Source organism: Trichechus manatus, unplaced genomic scaffold (assembly GCF_000243295.1).
Source record: "Trichechus manatus latirostris isolate Lorelei unplaced genomic scaffold, TriManLat1.0 scaffold00024, whole genome shotgun sequence".
NCBI classification, from domain to species: Eukaryota; Metazoa; Chordata; class Mammalia; order Sirenia; family Trichechidae; genus Trichechus; species Trichechus manatus.
The window spans coordinates 19,545,566-19,571,693 of NW_004443960.1; the positions used below are offsets into that span (position 1 = coordinate 19,545,566).

At 36.7% G+C, this 26,128-nt stretch overlaps 1 protein-coding gene across 1 annotated transcript in view; it reads left to right on the plus strand.

Moving 5' to 3' along the window:
- Positions 1-26,128, plus strand: part of LOC101344529 (ATP-binding cassette sub-family A member 3-like) — a 233,463-nt gene that overhangs the window by 71,201 nt on the left and 136,134 nt on the right. Inside the window, exons 5-8 of the mRNA XM_004373452.2 lie at positions 5,718-5,977; positions 18,684-18,806; positions 19,551-19,668; positions 22,574-22,747. Coding sequence (XP_004373509.1) covers positions 5,718-5,977; positions 18,684-18,806; positions 19,551-19,668; positions 22,574-22,747 — 675 coding nt within the window. The remainder of the gene's footprint in view (positions 1-5,717; positions 5,978-18,683; positions 18,807-19,550; positions 19,669-22,573; positions 22,748-26,128) is intronic.

A 26,128-nucleotide genomic window follows, 5' to 3' on the forward strand; every position in this document is an offset into this window, starting at 1 on the left:
GTATTTTCACCAAAAAAAAAGATTGAGAAGTTAGAGGGTTAATATGTTGTGGGGTTGTTAACCAATGTCATAAAACAACATGTGTACTACTGTTCCATGAGAAACTATTTGTTCTGTAAGCCTTCACCTGAAGTACAATAAAATATAAATAAAAAGAATATTGAATGTAGTGTGGACTGCCAGAAGAATGTACAAATCAGTCTTAGAGGAAATATAATCAGAATTTTCCTTAGAAGCAAGGATGTTGAGACTTCGACTTGCTTACTTTGGGCATGTTATCAGGAAAGACCAATTGCTAGAAAAGGAAATCATGTTTGGTAAAGTAAGGGCCAGTGAAAATAAGGGAAACCCTCAAGGAGGCTGATTGATACAGTAGCCACAACAATGGACACAAACATACAATCATGCAGATAGTGCAGGACAGGGCAACATTTCATTCTGTTATGCATAAGGTTGCCATGAGTCGGAGCTGACTCAATAGGAACTAACACCAACAACGAGAGTTCTTGAGGGATAAGAGAGGAAGGAGGCAGGAAAAATATGTGTAGAAATAATGGTTGAAAATGTCCCAAATTTAATGAAAGACGGAAATTTACAGGTAAAAGATTCTTGATGAACACCAGGTAGAAGGAATATGAAAAAACCCATTCTGCAGCACATCGTATTAAAACTGCTGAAAGTAAAAAATAAAAAGGAAATTTCTTAAATCAGCAAGAGAAAAACAATACATCACATACAAGGAACATGATTCAATTAACAGCTAACTTCTCCATCAGAAGGTTTGGAGGCCAGAAGAGAGTGAAACACCATCTTTAAAATTTTCAAAGGAAAGAAAAATATAAACCAATAATTCTGTAACCAGTAAAAATATCCTTCAAGAATAAAGGTGAAATAAAAGAAAACTAAGAGAATTTCATTTCCAGCAGATCTGTAACTACCAGAAATGGTAAAGGCATTTTTTTTTTTTAAGGCTGAAGGGAAATAATGCAGATGGAAACTCAGACCCTCACAAAGCAATGAAGAGCATTGGAAATTGACAGTATCTGAATAAATGTAAAAAACTATATTTTGGGTTTTTTAAAATTAGTTTATAATAGATGTGGCTGTTTAAAGCAACATCACATAATTACTTTGTGCGACTTACATGTAGATGTAATATATAACAAATGCATCATAAAGGAGGGAAGATTTAGAATTATAAAGTTGTAAGATTTTTATATTTTATACAAAGCGATATATTAACTACGTGATTGTGTAAAATTAAGAATATATATTGTAATCTGTAGTTGAAATACTAAAAATTAATGTAAAGAGATAGAACTGAAGGTTCAATAAAAGAGTAAAATGTAATTCTAAAAATATCAAATAATTCACAAAAGGTAGGAAAGAATGAACACAGGAACCAAAAATGGATAAGATAAATAGAAAACAAATAATAAAATTATACACTCAAATCTAACTATATCAATAATTACATTAAATATTAATGGACTGACAGCTGGCAAAACGTTGTTGTTAGGTGCTATCAAGTTGATTCCGACTCACAGTGACCCCATGTATGACAGAATGAAACACTGCCTAGTCCTGCGCCATCTTCACAATAGTTATTATGCTTGAGCCCATTGTTGCAGCTACTATGTCAGTCCATTTCATTAAGGGTCTTCCTCTTTTTCGCTGACCTTCTACTTTACTAAGCATGATGTCCTTCTCCAGGGACTGGTCCCTCCTAATAACATGTCCAAAGTATGCAAGACGAGGTTTCACCATCCTCACTTCTAATGAGCATTCTAGGTGTAGTTCTTCCAAGACAGATTTGTTTGTTCTGCTGGCAGTCCATGGTATATTCAATATTCTTCACAAACACCGCAGTTCAAAGGCATCAGTTCTTCTTTGGTCTTCCTTATTCATTGTCCAGCTTTCACATGCATATGAGGCGATTGAAAACACTATGGCTTGGGTCAGGTGCACCTTAGTTCTTAAAGTGACATGTTTGTTTTTTAATACTTTAAGGAGATCTTTTGCAGCAGATTTGCCCAATGCAACATATCTTTTGATTTCTTGAAAGCTGCTTCCATGGGCATTGATTGTGGATCCAAGTAAAATGAAATCCTTGACAACTTCAATCTTTTTTCCGTTTATCATGATGTTGCTTATTGGTCCTGTTGTGAGGATTTTTGTTTTCTTTATGTAGAGGTATAATCCATACTGAAGGCTCTGGTCTTTGCTCTTCATCAGTAAGTGCTTCAAGTCCTCTTCACTTTCAGCAAGCAAGGTTGTGTCGTCTGCATATCACAGGTTGTTAATGAGTCTTCCTCCAATCCTGATGCCGCTTTGTTCTTCATATAGTCCAGCCATCTTGGATTATTTGCTCAGCATACAGACTAAGTATGATGAAAGGATACAACCCTGATGCACACCTTTCCTGACTTTAAACCACACGATATCCCCTTGTTCTTTTCGAATGACTGCCTCTTGATCTGTGTACAGGTTCCTCATGAGCACAATTAAGTGTTCTGGAATTCCCATTCTTCATAATGTTATCCATAATTTGTTTTGATCCATACAGTTGAATGCCTTTGCATAGCCAAGAGAACAGGTAAACATCTTTTCGGTATTCTCTGCTTTCAGCTATGATCCATTTGACATCAGCAATGATATCCCTTGTTCCACACCCTCTTTTGAATCCAGCTTGAATTTCTGGCAGTTCCCTGTCTATTTACTCCTGCAATTGCTTCTGAATGATCTTCACAAAATTTTACTTGTGTGTGTGAAATTAATTGATATCGTTTGATAATTTCTGCATTCTGTTGGATCACCTTTGTTTGGAATGGATAGAAATACGGATCTCTTCCAGTCAGTTGGCCAGGTAGCTGACTTCCAGATTTCTTGGAATAAACAGGTGAGCACTTCTAGCTCTGAATCTGATTGTTGAAACATCTCAATTGGTATTCCATCAATTCCTGGAGATTTGTTTTTCGCCAATGTTTTCAGTGCAGCTTGAACCTCTTCCTTTTACGTGTCTGTCATTTCCCCCACCTGTCAGTTTGTCATACTGTGGGGACTTGTGTTTTGCTATGATGCTGGAAGCCATGCCACTGGTATTCAGATATTAGCAGGGTCATCCATGGTGGACAGTTTCCAGCTGAGCTTCCAGGCTAGGACAGACTAGGAAGAAGGACCTGGCAGCCTACTTCTGAAAAAAACTAGCCAGTGAAAACCTTACGAGTAACAGTGGAACATGGTCTGATACAGTGCCGAAAGATGAGCCCCTCAGGTTGGAAGATACTCAAAATACAACTGGGGAGGAGCTGCCTCCTGAAAGTAGAGTGACCTTAATGACATGGATGGAGTCAAGTTTTCAGGACCTTCATTTGCTGATGTGTCATGACTCAAAATGAGAAGAAACAGCCGCAAGCATCCATTAATAATCAGAGTGTCGAATGTACGAAGTATGAATCTAGGAAAATTGGAAATTGTCAAAAATTAAGTGGAATGCATAAACATCAATATCCTATGCATTAATGATCTGAAATGGACTGGTTTAAGCCATTCTGAATCAGAGAATCACATGGCCTCCTACGTTGGGGATGACAACTTGAAAAGGAATGGCATTGCATTCATCATCAAAAAGAACATTTCAAGATCTGCCCTGAAGTACAACGCTGTCAGTGCTAGGATAATATCCATATGCCTACAAGGAAGACCGATTAATATGACTCTTACTCAAATTTACCCACGAAGCACTAAGGCCAAAGATGAAGAAATTGAAAATTTTTACCAACTTCTGCAGTCTGAAATTGATTAAAAAAATGCAGTCAAGATGCATTGATAATTGCAATTGGAATGTGAAAGTTGGAAATAAAGAAGAATTGGTAGTTGGAAAATATGGCCTTGGTGATAGAAACGACTCTGGAGATCACATGATAGAATTTTGCAAGACTAATGACTTCTTCATTGCAAATACCTTTTTTTCACCAACGTAAACAGCGACTGTACACGTGGACCTCACCAGATAGAATACACAGGAATCAAATAGACTACATCTTGGAAAGAGACGGTGGAAAAGCTCATGGCATAACATAGTGCACAAAAATCATGATCTGCCTCCTAGTGAAATAACTAGCATCTGGGGTCTTTAAAGCTTGCAAGTGGCCATCTAAGACACAAGTACGGGTCTCTACTCACCAGGAAGAAAACAGTAAGAAGGTAACCAAAATCTCAGAGAAGAAACAAGTCTGCATGAGCCACAACCTCATCTACCGTGAGACCAGAACTAGATGGTGCCACTGAGTGTTCTGACCAGGGTCACAATAGACGGTACCAGATAGAATGGGAGAAAAATGTGGAGCAGAACTGAAATTCTTGAAAAAGAAAAAAAAGCCAGACAAACTGGAACAGTAGAGACCAGAGGACTTCCTCAGACTATCGCCCTGAGACACTCTTTAAACCTAGGACTGAGCCTCAGATCACCTTTATTGAAATAGCAGAGTAGCACACAAAATAAAGTCTATTACTCTTAAGATTGGTGCTTACATAAAAAACATAAGCATGAAACCAAAAGGTCAACAATTACTCAAAAGCAAAGATAAGTAGATAAGAGGGCAGGGAAACTATGGAACAAACAGAACACAAAGAGAATGTTAACACATTGTAATAAATGTAACTAATGTCACTGAACAATTTGTGTGGAAATTGTTAAATGGGAACCTAACTTGCTGTGTCAATGTTCACTAAAAACTCATTAAAATATTATTTAAAGGTATATATATTAATGGACTGAAACAGGTTGAAAGCAAATGAATACAACATCATATATAGTATGTGAACTAGATACACACACGCACACACACACATACATATAAAGAAGTAGGTAATATGAATAACACTGTCAACTTCCTTTAACAAACAACGATAGAACACACGTTTTCTTTTTAGATTCATACAGTATGTTCACTAGGAGAGCCCCTGTGCTGAATCATAAAATGAGTCTCATTGAACAGAAAAAAGACTGAAATCATAAAGTATGTTCTCTGATATAAGTGAAATTAGAGATCAATGAGATAATTAGACAAATCACAAATATTTGTAAACAACACTCTTCTAAATAATCCATGAGTCAGAAAAGACATCACAAAGTAATTATACAATTTTTTAAATTAATAAAACATGACCTGTAAAATTTGAGGGGAAAATAGAAGGTGCAGCTAAAGCAATGCTTAAAAGGAAATTTATAACTTTAAATGTTCATATCAGGAAGAGAGAAAAATCTAAAATTATCTGAGTTCTAACCTTAAAAATTTAGAAAAAAGAAGAGAAAAGTAAACCTTAAGTTGCTTTTTAGTTGTATAGCTGACTTGGTTTCAGTGAAACTGAATTTTCCTTGGTGCCCTTCTGTAATAGTCACTAGACTATATCTGTTGTTCTGGATTCATTTTTTTAATATATTTTCAAGTCTTCATCCCTCCAATATTTAATTAAATCATTATTATTATTGTAAATAGAAATTGCATCCAGCAAGCCTATTACTGTAATTAAATGTTTTTAATTTTGGGAAGATGTGAATAAGATTCAACTAAAAGAGTATTCCTTATATTTGTGTCAAAACCATGATACAGTCAGTTTAGGTTCTGTAGGTGACAAACTATGATCTGCCTTCTTTGTGTGTCTTACTTGCTCCTTAGCCTGTTTTACTTGTCAGTGTTTGTTTTATCATGCAGGGTACATCAGAGAAGGATTCCTGGCTGTACAGCATGCCTTGGATAAAGCCATTATGCTGTATCATGAGAGCATTGCTGGACAAAAGGTGTTTGAGAATATCAGCATTTTTGTACAGCGATTTCCACACCCAGCTTCTTCTTTTGATGGATTACTTTGGATCTCCAGTCCTTTATTGCCTCTTATGTTCATACTCATGTTCTCTCCAAGCATACTTTCCATCCTGAGATTGATAGTGTGGGAAAAGGAAAATGGATTGAAGGTAATCCCGCTCTCTTTTCTTTATTGTGGTGAAAATACACATAACAAAACAAACACCATCAACAATTGCTACATGTACCATTCAGTAACATTGATTACATTCTTCAAGTTGTGCAGTCATTCTCGCTGTCCTTTTCCAAATCATTCTACCACCATTAACACAAACTGCATGCCCCCTAAGCAAAAATTCCACCTTTCCTCCTACCTCCTGCCCCTGGTAGTCACTAATAATTATTTATTTCTGTATATTTGCTTATTTCATATAAATGAGATCACATAATATTTGTCCTGTTGTGACTGGCTTATTTTGCTCAGCATGGTGTTTTCAAGGTTCATCCATGTAGTGGCATGCATCCGGAATCAACTTCTCTTTATGGCTGAGTATTCAGTTGTGTGTGTATACCAAATGTGTATGTATTCATCTCTTGATGGACATTTTGGTTCTTTTCACCTATTGGCTATTGTGAAAAGTGCTGCAGTGAACATTGCTGTACAGATTTCTGTTTGTATTCCAGCCTTCACGTCTTCTGAGTATATATCTAGGGTTGGGATTTCTGGGTCATAGAACACAAAATGATAGTTCTCTGTTCAACTCTTTGAGGAAGCTCTAAATGGTTTTCCACAGTGGTTGGATCAATTTACATTCCCACAAGCAATGAGTGAGGGTTCTAGTTTCTCCATAACCTCTCCAGTACTTGTTGTTTTCCATTTTGGGTTTTTGTTTGTTTGTTATCATTGCCATTCTAATAGCGGGGAGGCGATATCTCATTGTAGTTTTGGTTTGCATCTCCCTATGGCTAATGATGTTGTGCATCTTTTCATGTGATTATTGGCAATTTGAATATCGTCTTGGGTGAAATGTATGTTCAGGTCCTCTGCCCACTTTTTGATTGGGTTGTTAGTCTTTTTGTTTTTAAGTTGTATAAGTTTTATATATGTTTTGCATAATAGACCCTTATCAGATTATGGCTCCTGAAATTTTTCTCTCAATCTCTAAGTTATCTCTTTACTTTGTTGATAAAGTCCTTTAATGAACAAAAGTTTTTAACTTTTATAAAGTCCTATTTTTCCATTTTATCTTTTGCTACTTGTGCTTTTGTTGTCATCTGATAATCTATTGTTAAAAGCTAGGTCCCATAGCCTGCACCCCCCTACATTTTATTCTAAGAATTTTATGGTTTTAGTTTTCACATTTAGGTCCTTGATCCAGTTGGAATTTTTTGCGTATGTGTGTGGTGTGAGATATGGATCCTAGTTCATTCTTCTACATCTGGAAATCCAATTTTCCCAGCATCATTTATTGAAGAGACTCTTCTTTCCCCCATTGAATGGACTTAGCATCTTTATTGAAAATCAGTTGACCGTAAAACCTGTTGCCGTCGAGTCGATTCCAACTCATAGTTGACCACAGATGTATGGATTTATTTCTTGACTCTCAATTCTATTCCATTTGTCTATATGTCTGTTGTTATACCAGTACCAGGCTGTTTTAATTATTGCAACTTTATGGTATGTTTTGAAATCAGGAAGTGTGCCACTTATTTTCTGATAAAGTTTCTGTAAAGGTTTTTTTAGGCCTGTGGCGCTCTTTTTTATGGGGAATTGGATTATTTCTACGTATTCAGCACTGGTAGGTAGTTGTTATATCCCAGCAGCAGCAAATCCAAATACATAACAGGAACAGTGAATACTGATGCCACTTATCTATTTTCCAAGCTGGGAGAGCTTCAAGAGACACAATATCTTTGGAGAGCAGCACAAAGGGAAGGCCCAGAGCCAAGAAGGAAGACAAGAACAAGGTCGCTAGAGGAATTTGAAGTCTCTGGTACTCATAGAAACAAATTCAGTGCTAATAACCATAAACCAAAAAAACCAAACCCATTGCCGTTGTCGATTCTGACTCATAGTGACCCTATAAACATAGCAACAGTAAATTTAAAACATAGCTCAAGGCCTGACTAAATTAACATACATCCCTGCACTAAAGGTCTATTAACTTCAGTATATACTGCCCTAAATAAACATGTCTGGTTTCAACAAATATTACAAGGCATTCCAAAACTCAAGAAAAAAGTCTGAAAAGACAAATCAGTAAGTAGCACAAGAACCCAATATAACACAAATGTTGGAACTATCTGTAAAAATGGTGTGGGGGTGGTGTCTGACCTCTCCTTCCCAAGGGGGAAGGAGAACCAAGATCAACAGTCCAAGGCTGATTACTGTAAGGTGGAGGTCACACATGCCTCCTCTCTCTTCCATCTCTACCAATTCTGACACAAACTGTCCTTCCCACAGCACTCTTAACTGGGTGCAATAATTCATTGCAGTGGCCTCACAGAACTCACAGATCATACTCATTTATGGGGTTTATTAGGGAAGTAACAGTTACAATTCAGGCTCAAGAACACTCGGGATACAGTTCTTCCATCAGGATAGCTTCTCCGCAGCTGTGCTTGCAGGCACGCCTCTCCTTGGCCCTCAGTCTTTGCCCAAAGGCACTCAGCTTTCTCTCTCCCTGGGACGGGAAGCCCACCATGCTATCTCCTGCTGCCAAGATCTCTGCTGCTGGGTCTCTTCTGTTGGTCTCTCCTTCCTAGGTGGTGGTGGGCCTGTCCTCTCTGCTCTGGAATTGGCTCTCTTTTAAGGCAAAACTGACCTATCCCTTTGGTAGGCCACAATTACCCTATCACACAGTCACCTGGGTGGGAGTTACAAGACCACAGCTAGAAAGCCACATACAGAAGTAATTAATCACACTGCATTATCAACAAGGAATTTAAAATAACTATGATTAATATGTCAAAGGCTCTAAAAGGAAAGGTAGAAGTATCTAGAGTCTGCAAGACCACACCTGCATTCTGAAATTCACTTGAAGGACTCATGGGACTCAGCATATAGTTATACTCACAGCTAGGACTTACTGTAGTGGTGTAATAAGGATACACAGATCATAAGGGAAAGAGACAGAGCCTGCAGGAGTGCACATGCAAGCTTCTTCATGCTCTCTCCTTTCTCTGAGCAGTCACACATAGTGTACTTTTGTCCCACCAACTAAAATCAAACAACATATCTCTGGTGGTTGTGTCTAGGGAAATCTATTAGAGATTTAGCACCCAAGGTTTTGATTAGGGGATGGTCATGTAGCCACCCTGTGCCTAGCATATACCAAAATTCCAGACTCCTAGAAAGAAAGCACCTATCCAGCATAAACTATATTGTATATTGTTGAGGCACAGTGAGTCACCCTTATCATTTAGGGAAAGTTTTATATCATTGTAGGGAACCGTTTATCAGCTAGTTCCCATATGCCACCAAACTCCAACCTTGCAAGCATGCTTTTCTAAGAATACAGTCTTAAGCCTGCGACATTAATTCTTTTCTGTATAGTAGATAACATGCAAGATCAGATAGGTAATGTTAGCAAAGAAACTATAAGAAAGAGCCAAATAGAATTGCTAGAAATAAAAAACACAGTATGAAAAATTAATGCATTTGACAGGCTCGTCAGTCACTTGACCCAGACAAGGAGAGGATCAGTGAAATTGAATACAAGGCAGTTGTATTCAAGACATAAACTAAAATGCAAAGAGAAAAAAATGTGAAAATCCAGAAGAAAGCATCCAAAAGGTATAGGATTATATCAAATGGTATAATGTTTGCATAATTGCAATCCCAAAAAGCAGATAAGAGAACAGAGTAAAGTAAATATTGAAGAATTAATGGCAGAGAATTTTTCCAAAAGTAGTACAGACATCAAACCACAGATCCAAGAAGCTTAGAGAACACACATCAGGTTAAATACAACACACACACACACACACACACACACACACACACACACACACACACACACACACAGTTCTATTATATTTAAATTGCTGAAAATGAAAGACAATGAGAAAATCTTGCAGACAGAAAAAAAAAGACACATTACCTACAGAGGAATAACGGTAAGAAGTACAGCCAACTTCTTGTCAGAAACCACACAAGTAAGAAGATGGTAGAGTAACCAAACAAAAAAACCTGTCAATCTTCAATTCTATATCCAGTGGAAAATATATTTCAAATGTGGAGAAATAAAGACAAACAAAACTGAGGTAATTTATTGCCAGAAGACTTGACCTACAAGAAATGTTAAAGGAAGATCTTTGGGCAAAAGGAATATAATATAGGTCAGAAACTTAGATCTACCAGTAGAAATAGAGTATGGGAAATGCTATAGATTAAGATAAAATCTTTTATTATTTTTTTATTGTGATTTAGGTGAAAGTTTACAGAGCAAATTAGTTCCTTATTAAACAGTCAATACACAAATTGTTTTGTGACATTGGTTGCCAACCCCACAATGTGTCAACACTCTCCCCTTCTCCACGCCAGGTTCCTTGTTTCCATTCATCCGGTTTTCCTGTCCCTTGCTGCCTTCTCATCTTTGTTTTTGGGCTGGTGTGCCCATTGGTCTCGTATACACGATTGAACTATGAAGCATATCCCTCATGTGTGTTATTGTTGGCCCCCATAAAGCTATTTTCGGCTAAAGGGTGAACCTTGGGAGTGACTTCAGTACTGAGTTAAAAGGGTGTCTGTGGGCCATACTCTTAGGCTTTCTCTAGTCTCTATCGAACCAGCAAGCCTGGTCTTTTGTGTGTGTGTGTGTGTGTGTGTGTGTGTGTGTGTGTGTGTGTGTGTGTGAATTTTAATTTTGTGCTACATTTTTCTCCTGCTCTGTCTGGTACCCTCTATTGTGATCCCTGCGAGAGCAGTTGGTGGTGGTAACTGGGCACCATCTAGTTGTTCTGAACTCAGTCTGGTGGAGGTTGTGGTAGTTGTGGTCCATTAATCCTTTGGACTAATCTTTCCCTTGTGTGTTTGGTCTTCTTCATTCTCCTTTGCTCCAACTAGGATGGATGGGACCAGTAGATGTATCTTAGATGGCCACTCAGGTTTTTAATACCCCAGTCGCTACTCACGACAGTCAGATGTAGAACATTTTCTTTACAGACTGTGTTATTGCCAGTTGAGCTAGATGTCCCCCAAAACCATGGTCCCCAGCCCTCAGCTGAGTAGCTCCGTCTCTCAAGGCATTTGGATGTGTCTGTGAAGCTTCTGTGACTTTGCCCTGGACAAGTTGTGCTGACTTCCCCAGTATTGTCCTGTCTTAAACCCTTCACCAAAGTTACCACTTACTCCTATCTAGTTAGTATTTTTCTCTCCCTACTTTTCCCCTCCCTCGTAACCATCAAAGATTATTTCTTTCCGTGTGGAAACATTTTCATGTGTTTTTATAATGGTGGTCTCGTACAGTATTTATTCTTTTGTGATTGACTTATTTCACTCAGCATAATGCCCTCCAGATTCATCCATATTGTGAGATGTTTCCCAGATCCATCATTGTTTCTTTGAATAGTATTCCATTGTGTGTATGTACCATAGTTTGTGTATCCACTCATGTGTTGATGGGCACTTAAGTTGTTTACATCTTTTTGCTATTGTGAATAATGCTACAATGAACATGCGTGTGCCTATGTCTATTTGTGTGAGGGCTCTTGTTTCTCTAGGATATATTCCTAGGAGTGTGATTGCTGGATTATATGGTATTTCTATTTCTAGCTTTTTAAGCAAGTGCCATATCATTTTCCAAAATGGTTGTACCATTTTGCATTCCCATCAGCAGTGCATAAGAGTTCCAGTCTCCCCACAGCCTTTCCAACATTTGTTATTTTCTGTCTTTTTGATTCGTGCCAGTAGTGTCAGGATGAGATGATATCTCATTGTAGTTTTGATTTGCATTTCTCTAATGGCTGTTGGTCGCCAGCGTTTCTTCATGTGTCTGTTAGTCACCTGAATGTCTTCTTTGGTGAAGTGCCTGTTCATATCCTTTGCCCATTTTTTAATTGGATTATTTGTCTTTTTATTATAGAGGTGTTGGATTTTTCTATAGATTTTAGAGACCAGACCTTTGTCAGATATGTCATAGCCACAAATTTTTTCCCAGTCTATAGATTCTTTTTTCACTCTTTTGATGAAGTGTTTTGATGAGCATAAATGTTTAATTTTTAGAAGATATCAGTTATCTGGATTATCTTCTGGTGTTTGTGTATTGTTAATTATGGTTTGTATGCTGTTTGTGCCATATATTAGGGCCTCTACTGTTGACCCTATTTTTTCTTCCATGATCTCTAAAGTTTTTAGTTTTATCTTTTGAATTAGTTTTTATGTCCTATGTAAGGTATGCATCCTGTTTAATTTTTTTTGCAGATGAACATCCGGTTTTGCCAGCTCCATTTGTTAGAAAGGCTGTCTTTTCCTCATTTAATGGAATTTGGGCCTTTCACAAAGATCAGGTGGCCTTGGGTAGATGGATTTACTCTGGGTTCTTGATTCTGTTCCATTAGTCGATGTGTCTGTTGTTGTACCAGTACCATGACTACTGTAGCTGTATAGTAGGTTCTGAGGTCAGGTAGGGCAAGGCCTCCTACTTTGTTCTTCTTCTTCAATCATTATTGATGTGGTGGAATACATTGATTGATTTTCTGATGTTGAACCATCCTTGCATACCTTGTGTGAATCCCACTTGGTCATGGTGTATTATTTTTTTGATATGGTGCTGAATTCTGTTGACTAGAATTTTGTTGAGAATTTTTGCATTTATATTCATGAGAGATAATTGGTCTGTTATTTTCTTTTTTTCGTGGTATCTTTGCCTGGTGTTGGTATCAGGGTTATGCTGACTTCATAGAATGAATTCAAAAGTATCCCTTCCTTTTCTGTGTTCTGAAATAGTTTGAGTAGTGCTGGTACAAACTCTTCTCTGAATATTTGGTAGAATTCTCCAAAGTAGCCACCCAGTCCAGGACTTTTTTTTTGTTGGGAGTTTTTTTTTATTATTATTACTTTTTCAGTCCCTTCTCTTGTTAAGGATTTGTTCAGATTTTCTACGTCAGTTTGTTCTAGTTTAGGTAGGTAGTGTGTTTCTAGAAATTTGTCCATTTCCTCTAGGTTTTCAAATTTGTTGTTGGAGTACAGTTTTTCATAGTACTCTGTTATGATCCTTTTTATTTTGGTTGGGTCTGTTGTAATGTCCCCCATTTCATTTCTTATTTGAGTTATTGTGCTTCCTTTCCTGTTTTTCTTTTGTCACTTTGTCCAGCGATTTCTCGATTTTGTTGATTCTTTCAAAAACCAACTTTTCATATTGTTGATTCTTTCTATTGTTTCTGTATTCTCTATTTCATTTATTTCCTTTCTTCTCGTGACTGTGGGCTTCTTTTGCTGTTTTCTTTATATTCGATTGTGTTATTGGGCTAACATTTTTATTTTGTCTCTTTCTTCATTTTTGATGTATGTGCCATTTGCTCTAAATTGACCTCTGAGCACTGCCTTAGCTGTGTCCCAAAGGTTTTAGTATGATGTATTTTCATTCTCATTTGGTTCTAGAAATTTTTAATTCCATCTTTGATTTCTTCAATTGCCCAGTGGTTTTTAAGCAAGATGTTATTCAGTTTTCAATATTTGATTTTTTTTCCCTGCTCTTCCTGTTATTAATTTCTACTTTGATGGCGTTGTGATCAGAGAAGATGCTTTGTATTATCTCAGTGTTCTGGATTTTGTTGAGGGTTTCTTTGTGGCCTGAGATGTGGTCTATTCTGGAGGATGTTCCATGTGCGTTGGAAAAGAATTTATACATTGCTGCTGTTGGGTGAAGTGTTCTATATGTATCTATGAGGTCAAGATGGTTGATTGTGGCCTTTAGATCTTCAGTATCTTTGTTGAGTTTCTTTCTAGATGTTCTATCCTTTGCTGAGAGTGGTGTGTTGAAGTCTCCTACTATTATTGTGTAAATGTCAATTTCTTTTCATTGCTGGTAGAGTTTGTTTTATGTATTTTGGAGCTGTATCATTGGGTGCATCAATATTCATTATGGTTATGTCATCATGGTGGACTATCCTTTTAATCATTATATAATGTTCTTCCTTGTCTTTCATGGTGGATTTCACCTTAAAGTCTTTTTTGTCTGAGATTTGTATTGCCACTCCTTCTCATTTTTAGTTGCTGTTTGCTTGACATTATTTTTCTTCTATCCTTTGATGTTTAATGTATCTATGTCTTTGTGTCTAAGGTATGTCTCTTGTAGACAGCATAGCATATTGAGGGGTCATGATTTTTTATCCATTCTGTCACTCTCTATCTCTTTATGGGTCATTTAAGCCATTTACATTCAGTGTGATTATAAATAGGTGTGAGTTTATTGTTATTTTGTATTTTGACTTTTTTTGTCGTTGTTATTCCTCTTACTTTCCTGCGCTGAGTTCCTTTTGTTTAGGAGATTGCTTTTTGTTTATTTCAATATTGTAGGTTTTGTGTTTACTGAAGCTGTATGTTTTTCTTCTTTATTTTGAGGAGTAGGTTTGTTAACTTTTCTCTGTAGTTACCTTGAAATTTACTCTCATCTTCCTAAGTTTGAACCAGTCTTTTATTACTTGATATTGCCTGGACTTCTTCTGCATTTGAAAGTTGTATATCTTCACTGTGTATCAGCCTTTTATTGTTCTGACATTGTCGTCATTTACAGATTGTCACCTCTAGTTCCCTGGTTTGAATTGTTTAGTTTTGTTTTATCCTTGAGAGTTCATTACTTAGGTCAGTATTTGGCTGATACTGACCTGTGTCCTAGATTCAGGTTGTTGTCTGATGTTGTTGGTTCTCTAACCGAAGGACTCACTTTAATAATTCTTTTAAGTTTGGCTTGGTTTTAACAAATTTTCTTATTTCTGTTTATCTGGAAATGTCTTAATTTCGCCATCGTATTTTTGGGAGAGTTTTTCAGAATATATTATGCTTGGTTGGCAGTTTTTTTTCTTTCAAATTTTTACATATATCCTCCTATCGCCTTCTTGCCTGAATGGTTTCTGCCGAGTTTCCCCTTTGTATATGACTTTTCTTTTTTCTCGACTGCTTTTGGGATTCTTTCTTTGTCTTTGGTTTTGGCCAAAGACACACCGTGGTATGTCTTGATGACTTTCTTTTGGGGCCTATCCTGTGTATCTTTCATGATATTGGGGGAATTTTCTATCAGCAAATCTTCAGTGATCCTCTCTGTATTTTCCATTTTCTTCCCGTTATGGAACTCTGATCACACACAGATTTTTGCTTTTGATTGTATCCCACATAGTTCTTAGGTTTTCTTCATTCTCCTTCATTCTTTTCTCTAATTTTTCCTCAAAGTGGCACGCATGGATTTGTCTTCCATTTCACTGATTCTGTCTTCCATTGTTTCATATTTGCTCCTAAAACCTTCTACTGCATTGTCCATTCTGAAATTTTGTTGTTCATCTTTTAGATTTATAATTGCTGTTTTTGTATGATTTCTAATTGTTTATTTATTTTGACATTTTGTTCTTCTATTATTTTTCTGAATTATTCTACTGCTTTGTCTGTGTTTTCCTTGATTTTGGCTATGTTTTTGTTGGTTTTGTCCGTGTTTTCCATGATTTTGTCTGCATTTTCCTTGATCTCTTTCCTAATCTCTTGGAGAGCCCTGAATATTAGACTTTTGAATTCCCTATCAGGTAGTTCCAGTGCCTTTCTTTCTCCTGGAAGGTCAACTGGTACTTTATTCAGGTTGCTTACTGGAGCCATCTTGTCCTTTTTTTTAATAAGTTTTGATATTGTCTGCTGTCTCTGAGACATTCAGGTGTTATTTCCTTTGTTTATTTATTGTAGGTTTGTTTGTTTCTTCCTGCTTTTCTGCTTTGATTGATTATGTCTGGGCAGGCAGGCCAGGTGTACTTTGTTGTTTGCTCGTTTTGTGGGTATGATAGTCCTCACCACCTTGTCCTGGTGTCCAGGGCCAGTCACTCAGCTATGATGGAGCAGGGTAAGTCCAGTAGGAAGGAAATGGGTGGAGATGAGTCATTTGTCTCCAGTGTAAAAAGGGTAGGGGCTGGAGCGGGGCCACTGCGATCTGCGGGGGATCTCAAGGCAGCTGGGAAAGGCCTGGGGTCTGGGTCGGGCTCCCTTGGAGCCGCAGCGGGCAGCAGGAGGGGTCTGTGGCCGGCAGGAAGGGGCCCAGGATCCAGTCCAGGTCTTCTCAGGGCCACGGCAGGCAGCAGGAAGGTTCCGGAGCCAGTGGGAAGGGGTATGAGGTCCAGGCCAGGTCCCCTCGGTGCCTCAGTGGATGGCAGGGAGGGGTCCAGAACCAAGAGGAAGAGCCCTGGAGTCCGGGCCAGGTCCCATGGGGGCTGCAACAGGCAGTGGGAGAGGTCCAGAGCCAGCAGTAAGGGGCCTGGAATCCAAATTAGATCCCCTGGGGGCTGCAGCAGGTGGCAGGAGGGGTTCAGAGCTTGCAGGAGGGGTCCAGAGCTGGCAAGAAGGGGTCTGGGGTCCAAGCCGGTCACCTGGGTGCTGTGGCAGGCAGCAAGAGAGATCCAGAGCCAGCAGAAAGGGGCCTGGGATCTAAGCTGGATCCCCTTGGGGCCATGGGCAGTGGGGCAGAGGAGAGAGGTAGGAGGGGTGGGCGAAGGCAGGGGCAGAGGGGGCTAGGTGGAGGAGGGCAGTAGAGTGTGTTGATAACTCTGGTTCCTGGCAGTTGGGGTTGCTGCTATGGGGTGGTTATAGCCACTGTTTACCAGAGGTGTAGGGGTTGTAGGAGCATGCTCCTGTGGTCACTAGGTGAGAGAGTCTGGGCTTCTTGAGTTGCAGCCAGCAAACATGGTCTTAGTCCTGGGTGTGTCCGTGCTGTACCTCTATCTTCTATTGGGAATTCCGTGGAGGTGCCTTTCTGCGTGCGGGTAATTGACTATTCCAAGATGGCAACACTGAGTCATGCCATTTGGTCAGGAACCTTCACTCCGTATCTTTGTTCCTTCCTCATTTTCTATCAATTTCTTCTTCTCAACGACTTCCAATCTAATAGTTTATCCCTTCATTTAAAGTTCAAGGTTCTAGGATTGACGTCTGTATCTGTTTTACTTGGTTTTTTGGATCTTTGTTTTAGTGGAATGGCTTAGTGTGTCTGACTAGTCTGCCATCTTGGCTCCACCCCCAAATCTTTGTATTATTTTTAATTGCTCTGAAAGATATTTTTCTGTTTAAACCAATAAAAGTGACAATGCATTGAGGCTTATAGCACTTGAAAAGGTAATATGTATGATTACAGTGGCACAAAGAGTAGGAGGAAAAAACTGAGAATAAATAAATATTTTCACTACATGTGAAGTGGTATAATACTATTTGAAGTTGGACTCATTTACTTTAAAATTCATATTGTAGGCCAACTGCCAAAAAACATTAAAGATTTATATATAACAAGTCAATAGAGGAGATAAATGGAGTAATAAAAATGCTCATTAAAACCAGAGAAGACAGAATAGGAGGAAAAAAGGAAGAATAAATACAACAAATAGAAAACAGCTACCAAAAAGGTAGATTTTAATCCAAACATATAAATAATCACTAAGTTTAAACATAGCAGCTGAAAGTCAGTAATTATCAGATAGAATAAGAAAGAAAAACCCTAACTGTATGCTATATACAAGAAACCCAGTTTAAAGATTTAGGTTAAAAATACATGCCTGGAGAAAGATAGACTACACAAATACTAACCAAAAGAAAAGCTGAAATAGCTATATTAATAAACAAAGTAGATTTCAGAACAAGGAATATAGAGGGACATTGCATAATGATAACAGGTAACAGTCCTACACATGTATATCTGAAAGGAGAAATGGACAGTTTGACAACTATCTTTGCAGACTTTGACATTCTGTCAATGTTTGATAGAACAAATAGGCAGAAAATATGGTAGGGTGTACTTGGATAATCTAGGATAATCTCTCCATGTTTAAGATTCATAACCTTAATTATACTGCAAAATCCCTTTTGCTGTGTTACGTAATATATCCACATGTACCGGGGATTTAGTGTGGATATCTTTAGGGGAACATTCTGCCTGTCACAAAACAGTATTAAAAAACCTTCACCCTGGACAAGCACTGTTAAAATTTTGGAATATGTCCCTTTCTTTTCTCTCTCTTGCTCTCCTTCTCTATGCATACAGATTTGTGTGTGCACATACACACTCACACACACACACACACACACACACACACACACACACACAGAGAGAGAGAGAGAGAGAGAGAGAGAGAGCTTTGGCTGCCTAAAGGAGTTTCTAGTTTAAAACATCTTATCTCAAATAGCCAATCTATAAGTATTACTCTTACAGAATTTGTAAAGCATCATGTGTTAACTAAATCATATTTAACTAACAATTTTGTATTGTTAAAACTTGAAATATCTGTCTATAGCCAGGTATTTCTGAAAAAATATTCATGGTTTCACCACACTGGGAACTTTATTTTTCCTACTTTTTAGTGTTTACAGTTGGGTTTAAAAAACATAGACACATTTTTCTAATATTCCTGGAAATAGAATGTAATAGAAGAGATCTTAATCTCAATGCTTTAAGGTTTAATTTGAAATATTTTCTGTTTTGGTTCAATACTAGGTATAGTATTGAAAAAAGACCTCTGAACTTGGGAGAAATAAGTTTTAATCCCAATATTTCTGCTTACTGTATAATTTTGATCAAGACAATTGACTTTCTGAGCCTTGATTTTCTCATTCATAAGATGGAGATGATATTAACCATTTATATAAGTCATATTACTGATATATGTAATGTTTGGTTTGTGTTGACTTTCCCACAGGAGTACCAGCTCATCATTGGACTCAGAAACTGGATTATCTGGGCTGCCTATTTTTTCACATTCTTACTTTCACATATTGTTATTATCTCTTTGATATGCGTGTTATTCTTTACCAAGGCAAGTGTCTAGTTAAGTGCTGTCCAATACAAATATAATCTGAGTCATATATGTAATATTAAATGTTTAATAGTCACTAGAATAAAAAGGTAAGAAGAAACAGGTAGAATTATTTTGATAATATATTTAACTCAATATATCCGAAATACTATTATTTCAACTTGCAACCAATTAAAAATCAAATGAGCCTTTTACAATGTTCTTTTCACAATGTCTCCAAAAGCCGGTGTGTATTTTATATTTACAACACACCTCAATTCAGATGCCAAATTTTCATTAGAAGTACTTGATCTGTATTTGATACTGCCTAAGTTTTTGAACTTACATTCAAAATAATTAAAATTAAAATTCAGTTAGTCACGCTAACCACATTTCAAGTGCTCAATAACTACATGTTGTTAGTGGCTATGATATTAGACAGTATGGTTCTAGTTGGTTGCAGCCTGCTGTAGCTATCCTTTGAAACTGAAAAAATAATCATGGTGTAGGCTGACTGGTCTCAGGTTGCCAGGAGAATGAAATGTGATTTTCATTGTCTCCACTGTGGAAACTCAGAAGCTGCTGAATCTCTCAGCAAGATTTAAACCATTCTGTAAGAAATTATTTAGTTAACTTTCCATCTTATTCAGTTTCAATCACTGAGCAGTGTTATCTGCATCATTAGGGCTATCATTTTCTCCCTCATCTCTTCTTTTTATGTGACACTACTTATTGTGTAACTCACCTGACTTCCTAATTGTTTTATTGTAGGTTATAGATAAACCAGTCTTCTACTACAGTGACTATAGTTCCATCTTTGTCTTTTTTATGTGTTATGCCATTGCTTCAATATTGTTTGGCTTTATGGTTAGCACCTTCTTCAGTAAAGGTGAGTCTAAGACTCCTCTTGTGACAGAACCTCTTTTAATTGACCAAAATAGAATCATATTTGGGAGCTCCTTGTAGCCCTTCATGTACTGCTTCTGCTTACATTCTAACAGAAAAGATGAATGGCACATGAAATTATTTGACAGGAAGTGCAGAGAGCATTGAAAGTGATATGGCCCAATGTATATGTAAAAAGCGAATAAAAAATAAAATTATGACCAGTTGGAACTAAGGGTGAACTAAACAATGCTTCCTGCAGAATTTGCTTTTAAATCACTTCTGAAATCAAGTCAAGGGATGGAGATAAACTCATTCATTCACTCATTCAGCAAGTCCTTCGTGCACTTACCATGTGTCAAGACTCTGTGTCTCATATGTAAAGGTAAAATAAAAATTGGTTCCTTGCTCACATGAGCAAAATATGTGTGACCAAATAACCCCAGAGTGGTCTAGTTAGAAATTTTGTAGAAATAGTTCTCTGCTGGTAATTTAAAAATAAATCCCCAAAAGATTAAATGCCATTCTACTCCTACTTATTTATCTGAGAGAAATAAAGCATATGTCCATAGAAGTACCTTGCACACCAGTATTCATAACAGCTTTATTTGTAATAGCCAAAATCTGTCAACAACCCAGATGTCTTTTATCAAGTAAATGGATAAACAAATTTTGGTATATACACGCAATGAAATACTACTCAGCAATAAAATGGAATGAGCTATTGATTCATGCTACAACATAGACGAGTGTCAGAATAATTATGCCAAGTGAAAGAAGCCAAACAGAGTACATGTTGTATAATTCCATTTATATATAACTCTAGAAAATGTAAACTATAGTGAGAGAAAGCATATTAATGTTTACCTGGAGATGGGGAGAGAAGAGAGGAGCAGCTGGGAGAGATTATAACAGGGCATGAATGGACTATAGGTATACATATATACATAATGATTTAACAGTAAAGCCATCTGAGCCTAGAGATTTCCTTATGGGAATTTAATTACAAATTCAATTTATTTAATATAAATAAGACTATTGTATATTCTTATGTCTCCGTTTTGGTAAATGTGCCTTTCATCAGTTTGTGTCCCATTTCATCAGTTTCTAATTTGTCAGGTTGGTATCTCCTTTATCATAGTCTCATATCATTCTGTTTCATGTCTGTGTGATCTGTCTGTAATCTTTTTCCCAGTTTCATTTCTGGCATTGATTATTTTTACTTTCTCCCTTTTTTCTTGATCCATCTTGTTAGACATTTATCAATTTTGCCGATCTTTACAGAAAACTAGGTTTTGGTTTTATTGTTTGTCTCTATTGTCTGTTTTTATATTTCATTAATTGTTGTTCTTATTATTCTTTCCCTCCTACTTTTTTGGTATTAATTTGCTTTCCTTTTTCTGACTTTTTAGGGTGAAAACTTATGTCATTAATTTTAGACTTTTTTTCTTTGCTAATATAAAAATGTAAAGCTATAAATTCCCCTCAATATACTGCTTTTGCTTTATCTCTTCAAATTTGGATATGTTGTGTTTGCATTTTTATTCAGTTCAGAGTATTTATTAATTTCCCTTGTGGTGGTTTCCTTGGTTCATGGGTTATGTAGAAACGTGTTTCCAAATATTTGGGGATTTTTTAGATGTCTTTTTGTTATTAAATGTTATCTTAATCCTGTAGTTGTCAGAGCATATATACTGTATGATACCAATCTTTATGAATTTATTGAAAGTTGTTTGTGACCCAGCATATGACCTATTTTCAATATTGTTTGATGTTCCCCTGAAATGAATGTGTATTCTGCCAACGTTCCTGTCATTGTCCACATACATAATATGTTTCTTTTCTTTGGCTGCTTTCAAATTCTTATTGTTTGTTTTCAGCAGTTTCACTATCATGTGCCGGGATGTGGATTTCTTTCTATTTAACCTGCTTGGTATTTGCTGAACTACTTGGACAAAAAATATTTGAAAACATAAAATCTGAAAGCTTCACATATTTGAAAAACAGCACCAAATATTTTTGTCCCATTCTCACTCTCTTCTCCTTTTGAGACTTTGGTTTTGCATTCTTTCCATTTGAAATTATCCCACCAGTCCCTCAGGCTCTCTTCATTCTTTTTCAAACATCTCTGTATCTCTCCCTCCCATTCTCTCTCTCCCCCTAGACTGAATAATTTCTATTAATATATCTTGAAGTTTACTGATTCTTCTGCAATTTTCAATCTTCTCTTAAGCTCATGCAATAAATTTTTCATTTTAATTATTGTACTTTCCAGTTCCATTTGGTTCTTTTTTAGTTTGTTTTTTTTTTTTTTTTGTCTTCTGAGATTTCCTATGTTTACTTATTAAGATATTTTTCCTTTAATCTTTGAACATTCATAATATCTCCTCTAAAATTCTTCCTGTGCTAACGCGAGCATCTCTGCCATCTGTGGATTCATTTATTCCTACTGACTACTTTTTAAAAAAAATTATTACTCACATTTACTGGTATCTTTACCTTTCTGGTAATTGTACTGTGTGCTGGGCATTGTTGATGTTACACTATGAAGGTTCCAAAGAGTGTTGCTTTTTATTCTAGTAGTCAGTTCAGTTTTACTGGATGATCACCTAGTATGTGTGAAGGCTTGACTTTACGTTTTCTGTGGAAATCCTGAGGTATTTCCCAAGCCCTTTTAACTTCCTGGTACTCAACTCCCAAAGTACTCATACCCAAAATGTAAAGAAATCCTATAAATCTGGAATACTCTAACTATAGCCTCCTTTTTTGTAAATAAATTTTTATTGGACTGTCGCCACATTTAGTGGCTATAGTCCAATAGTGCTTTGTTGTAGTCTATAAAGTTATTTGTAATTCAGGATTTTTCAGATTGCTCTAAACTGACCTTGTAATTTCCTTCTTATTTGCAGCTAATTTGGCTGCTTCTCTTGGAAGCTTCCTGTTTTTTGCTGCTTTCTTGCCATTTAACTTCATTATTGAAATCTATGGAGAGATAACTCTTGCCAAGAAGATAGCTTCCTGTCTTAGCTTAAATGTTGCATTGGCACTAGGGATTAATCTTCTGCTCAAATTGGAAATGAAAGGTGAGCGTTTGTCTTACAAATTTTGCCTTTGCTGATCCAATTCCTGGAAAGTCAGAATTAAGTATTGTGAGTGAGACAGTGTGTGAGGAGGTAAGAGAATGTTATCAGATTTATTTATTCCTGGATTTGTTTATTATAAAGACAATATAGATGAACTGTTAAAAAATTAAAGTGTGTAAAGTTAGAAGTTCTTCATCTCTCCAAAGTAAACCCCCAGTTACACTCCCAAAGGAAATAATTTTATAACTACTGTTCTACGGTATGCTTTATTGACTTAATAATGTATCTTGGACCTCTTACCATGTAGATATACAGTTTATTCTTTTACGAAGTTGTTTAATATTGTACTATAAAGAGGTATCATAATTAATTAACTAGTTCTCAAGCCATGTACTTTAGGTGGTTTCCATTTTTTTGCCCTTGCCCACAATTTACACATATATTTTCTCACATATGCATATTTATCTGAAAAATAAATCCCTAGACATAAAAATGCTATCTCAGAAGACGTTTATAGCATACATTTTTATTGATATTACAATAACCTTCAAAAAGAGTACAGCAATTTATTCTCCCACCAACAGTAGATTAGAGTTTTTCCATATCCTTTCCAATAATGCATTATACTACTCTCATGTAAAAAGCAAATTTAGCTTCTTTATTTCCTATAATTAGTTTTCCTCTAAATTCTACCCAACTGAGTTGTAGAGGTGAGGAAGCTAAATGCAATGTAAGTCTAATCCAACAACTTATTCAGACTCTTCTTAATGAGTCATTCTTTCAGACTTCTCTCTTCTTGTATTCTTTAAGATAATATATGTAGGGGATAGAAATTTATGAACTCTCTTATAGTGGAGTGAAGTGAGGTTCTCTGATCTATGTGTAATCCTCTGGATCTTTTGCCTCTGTGGCAGAGTGCCTAACCTGAGCTGTATATGAAGCCTTACAAACGGAACTATGATTGCTTATCTGTGGCCCATGTAGCACAATGTGCTGGTACTCCCTCTGTTGGAGAGCACGATTGGGGCCATTTGGCCCAGCCTTAAAGTCCTGATTCAATTCTCTGTGATCCACTGGCTCTCTCTGAGCCTCTTTGGCATTCACAAACACTTGGAAATTCCTGTAAGTTGTGAATACCATATTCAAGGTATGGGGAGCCAGGAGCACTATGTTGTGTCCATGTATCTAGCCACCTCACACTGCCAATACCAGTGCCAATACCATACAGTGTTGGGTATTTCTACATAATCCCACCTCCACCTTTCCCAAGGTTCCCCTGAGACAGGGAAACCTAGGACCATATACTTGTTTGTTTCACCTTCCTTTTACTCTTTTCTTACTTGGAATGCAAGTGCTGGCTCTCCTCCTTGACTTCCTTTCTAGAATGAACTTCCCAAAATGACATTGACACTGCTGGCTTCCCAGGGCACATAATGCCACATAAGAAGAAATGGACTTACTGGTCCAGGCCTATAAATTGGGAGATATTTAAAATGTTCATATCCTTTACAACACTATCTAAAACTATTTCACCTTTTCCTTTTTGCTAAGTAGAAAATGGCATCTCAGTGTGCTTAAATTTATAGGGGGTGGGTGGATGGGATTCTTTCTTGTTACGTAAAGGGATTTGAATCCTCTCTCTGTTGTAAGTTGTGTGAATATCCTTAGTCTGTGGCTTATTTAAACTTAAGTAGTGTTTTTTTTTTCCTTCAGAAGTTTTAAATTTAATGTGATTAAGTTTACCAGCTTTCCTTTAGTTTGTATGCTTAGGTCTTGCTCAGGAAGTCCATCCATACTCAGAGTAATAGAGATAATCTGTATTTTCCTCTAAAATTAAAAAAAAAAAAACAGGTTTTTACATTTAGCTTTCTGTTTCTTAGGAGATAACCTAATTTTTAAAAATTTCCCCGTGAAAATTCAGTTATTACAATTATTTATCAGATAGCTTATTGTTCTCTGCTGGTTTCTAATTCCACCTCTGTGTTACATGAAGTTTCCATATTGGCAGGTATCTGTTTCTGGTGATCTTTTCTATTCCGTTAGTCTATTCTTGTATCAATACCATATTGGTTTTATTTATAATAGCTTTATAACAAGCCTTCATATCTGTTAGACTTGACCCCTTACCTTGGTGTCCTTTAGTTATTCTTGTCACTTTGCTCTTCCACTTGAATTTTAGAATCACTTTGTTAAGTTCTATGAAAAAATCCTGTTGGGATTTAGTGAGAATCTTATTGCATTTATTGATTAATGGAGAAGGATTGAGGATACTGAATTTTTTCATTCATGAACAAAAAGCTACTCCCAATAAATAGCCAATAAGAATAATGTACATTTGATATTTTTCTGTATACTCATACAGTGCTTACTTTATATGTAAAGAACTAAAAATTGACTAGGATTTATCTTGACGTGGGATTTTAATTGGCTTAATCTGGAACAGGACATACACTTTCAGTTTTCTGAATGAATTATTTTTATCAGGTTAGTTTATTTTATTTTCCTGTTTAGTTATTGTTTCTTTACTACCTGATATGTTTTTCTCTTAAAGGAACTCTTACTGTGTTTAGGTTGGGAGAATGTGTCAAGTAATGAAAGACTTAAAGTTTATATTTCACCGTCTCTTTTTTTCCTGTGGTTTGTGATTTGCTGTTCACTGCCACTCAAAATAATGTTCAATTTAATAAGTCATTTTTAATTTCACTCAGTATTTTTTTCTCAGATTATTACCTTTTCTTATGGCTTTTTCAAAAACACAGTGCTCATGAATATTCTTCTCATGGTGTTAATCTAGAGACAAAGGAGAGCTGAAGTTGAAGGGCAGACAAGTTTCATATCTCTGTGCCTTCTGTCTTTGATTTAGGGGTTCACTGAAAGCCCTAATCCTTTTCTAGTTGTGCTACCCTCTGTCCAGTGATAGATAAAGTAGAGGTGGAAAGGATTACTTATCTGACTTTGGTTACTTCCTTTTTCCCTTTTATCAGTGCTGTATCTAAGCAAAACATCTTTTACCTTCTGCTTTGTCGTCAGCATTTATTGCTAATGCTGGTGAATATCTTTCCAAAGTTGTATGTCCTGATGGTTATTTCAGTGGGAATATAGCCTGAGGGGCAGAGTAGAGGGATAGGTCCCAATAAGTCTGCTCTGTTACTGACTTTTTTGTCATTGTTTGTTTTGGGGTTTATTTACTTTTTGTTTTTTCACTGGCATTTTTGTTATTGTTTATTTTCATTTTAGTCATTAGTGTTTATTTCTGAAGGTTTTGAAGGGAGGACAGAGGCACCCAATGTTGTCATTTTATTGGATGACCTAAATATAAAGGATATCAAGCAGATAAATAATTGACTATGGCAAAATATAGAGTATCAATCTTTTAAATCA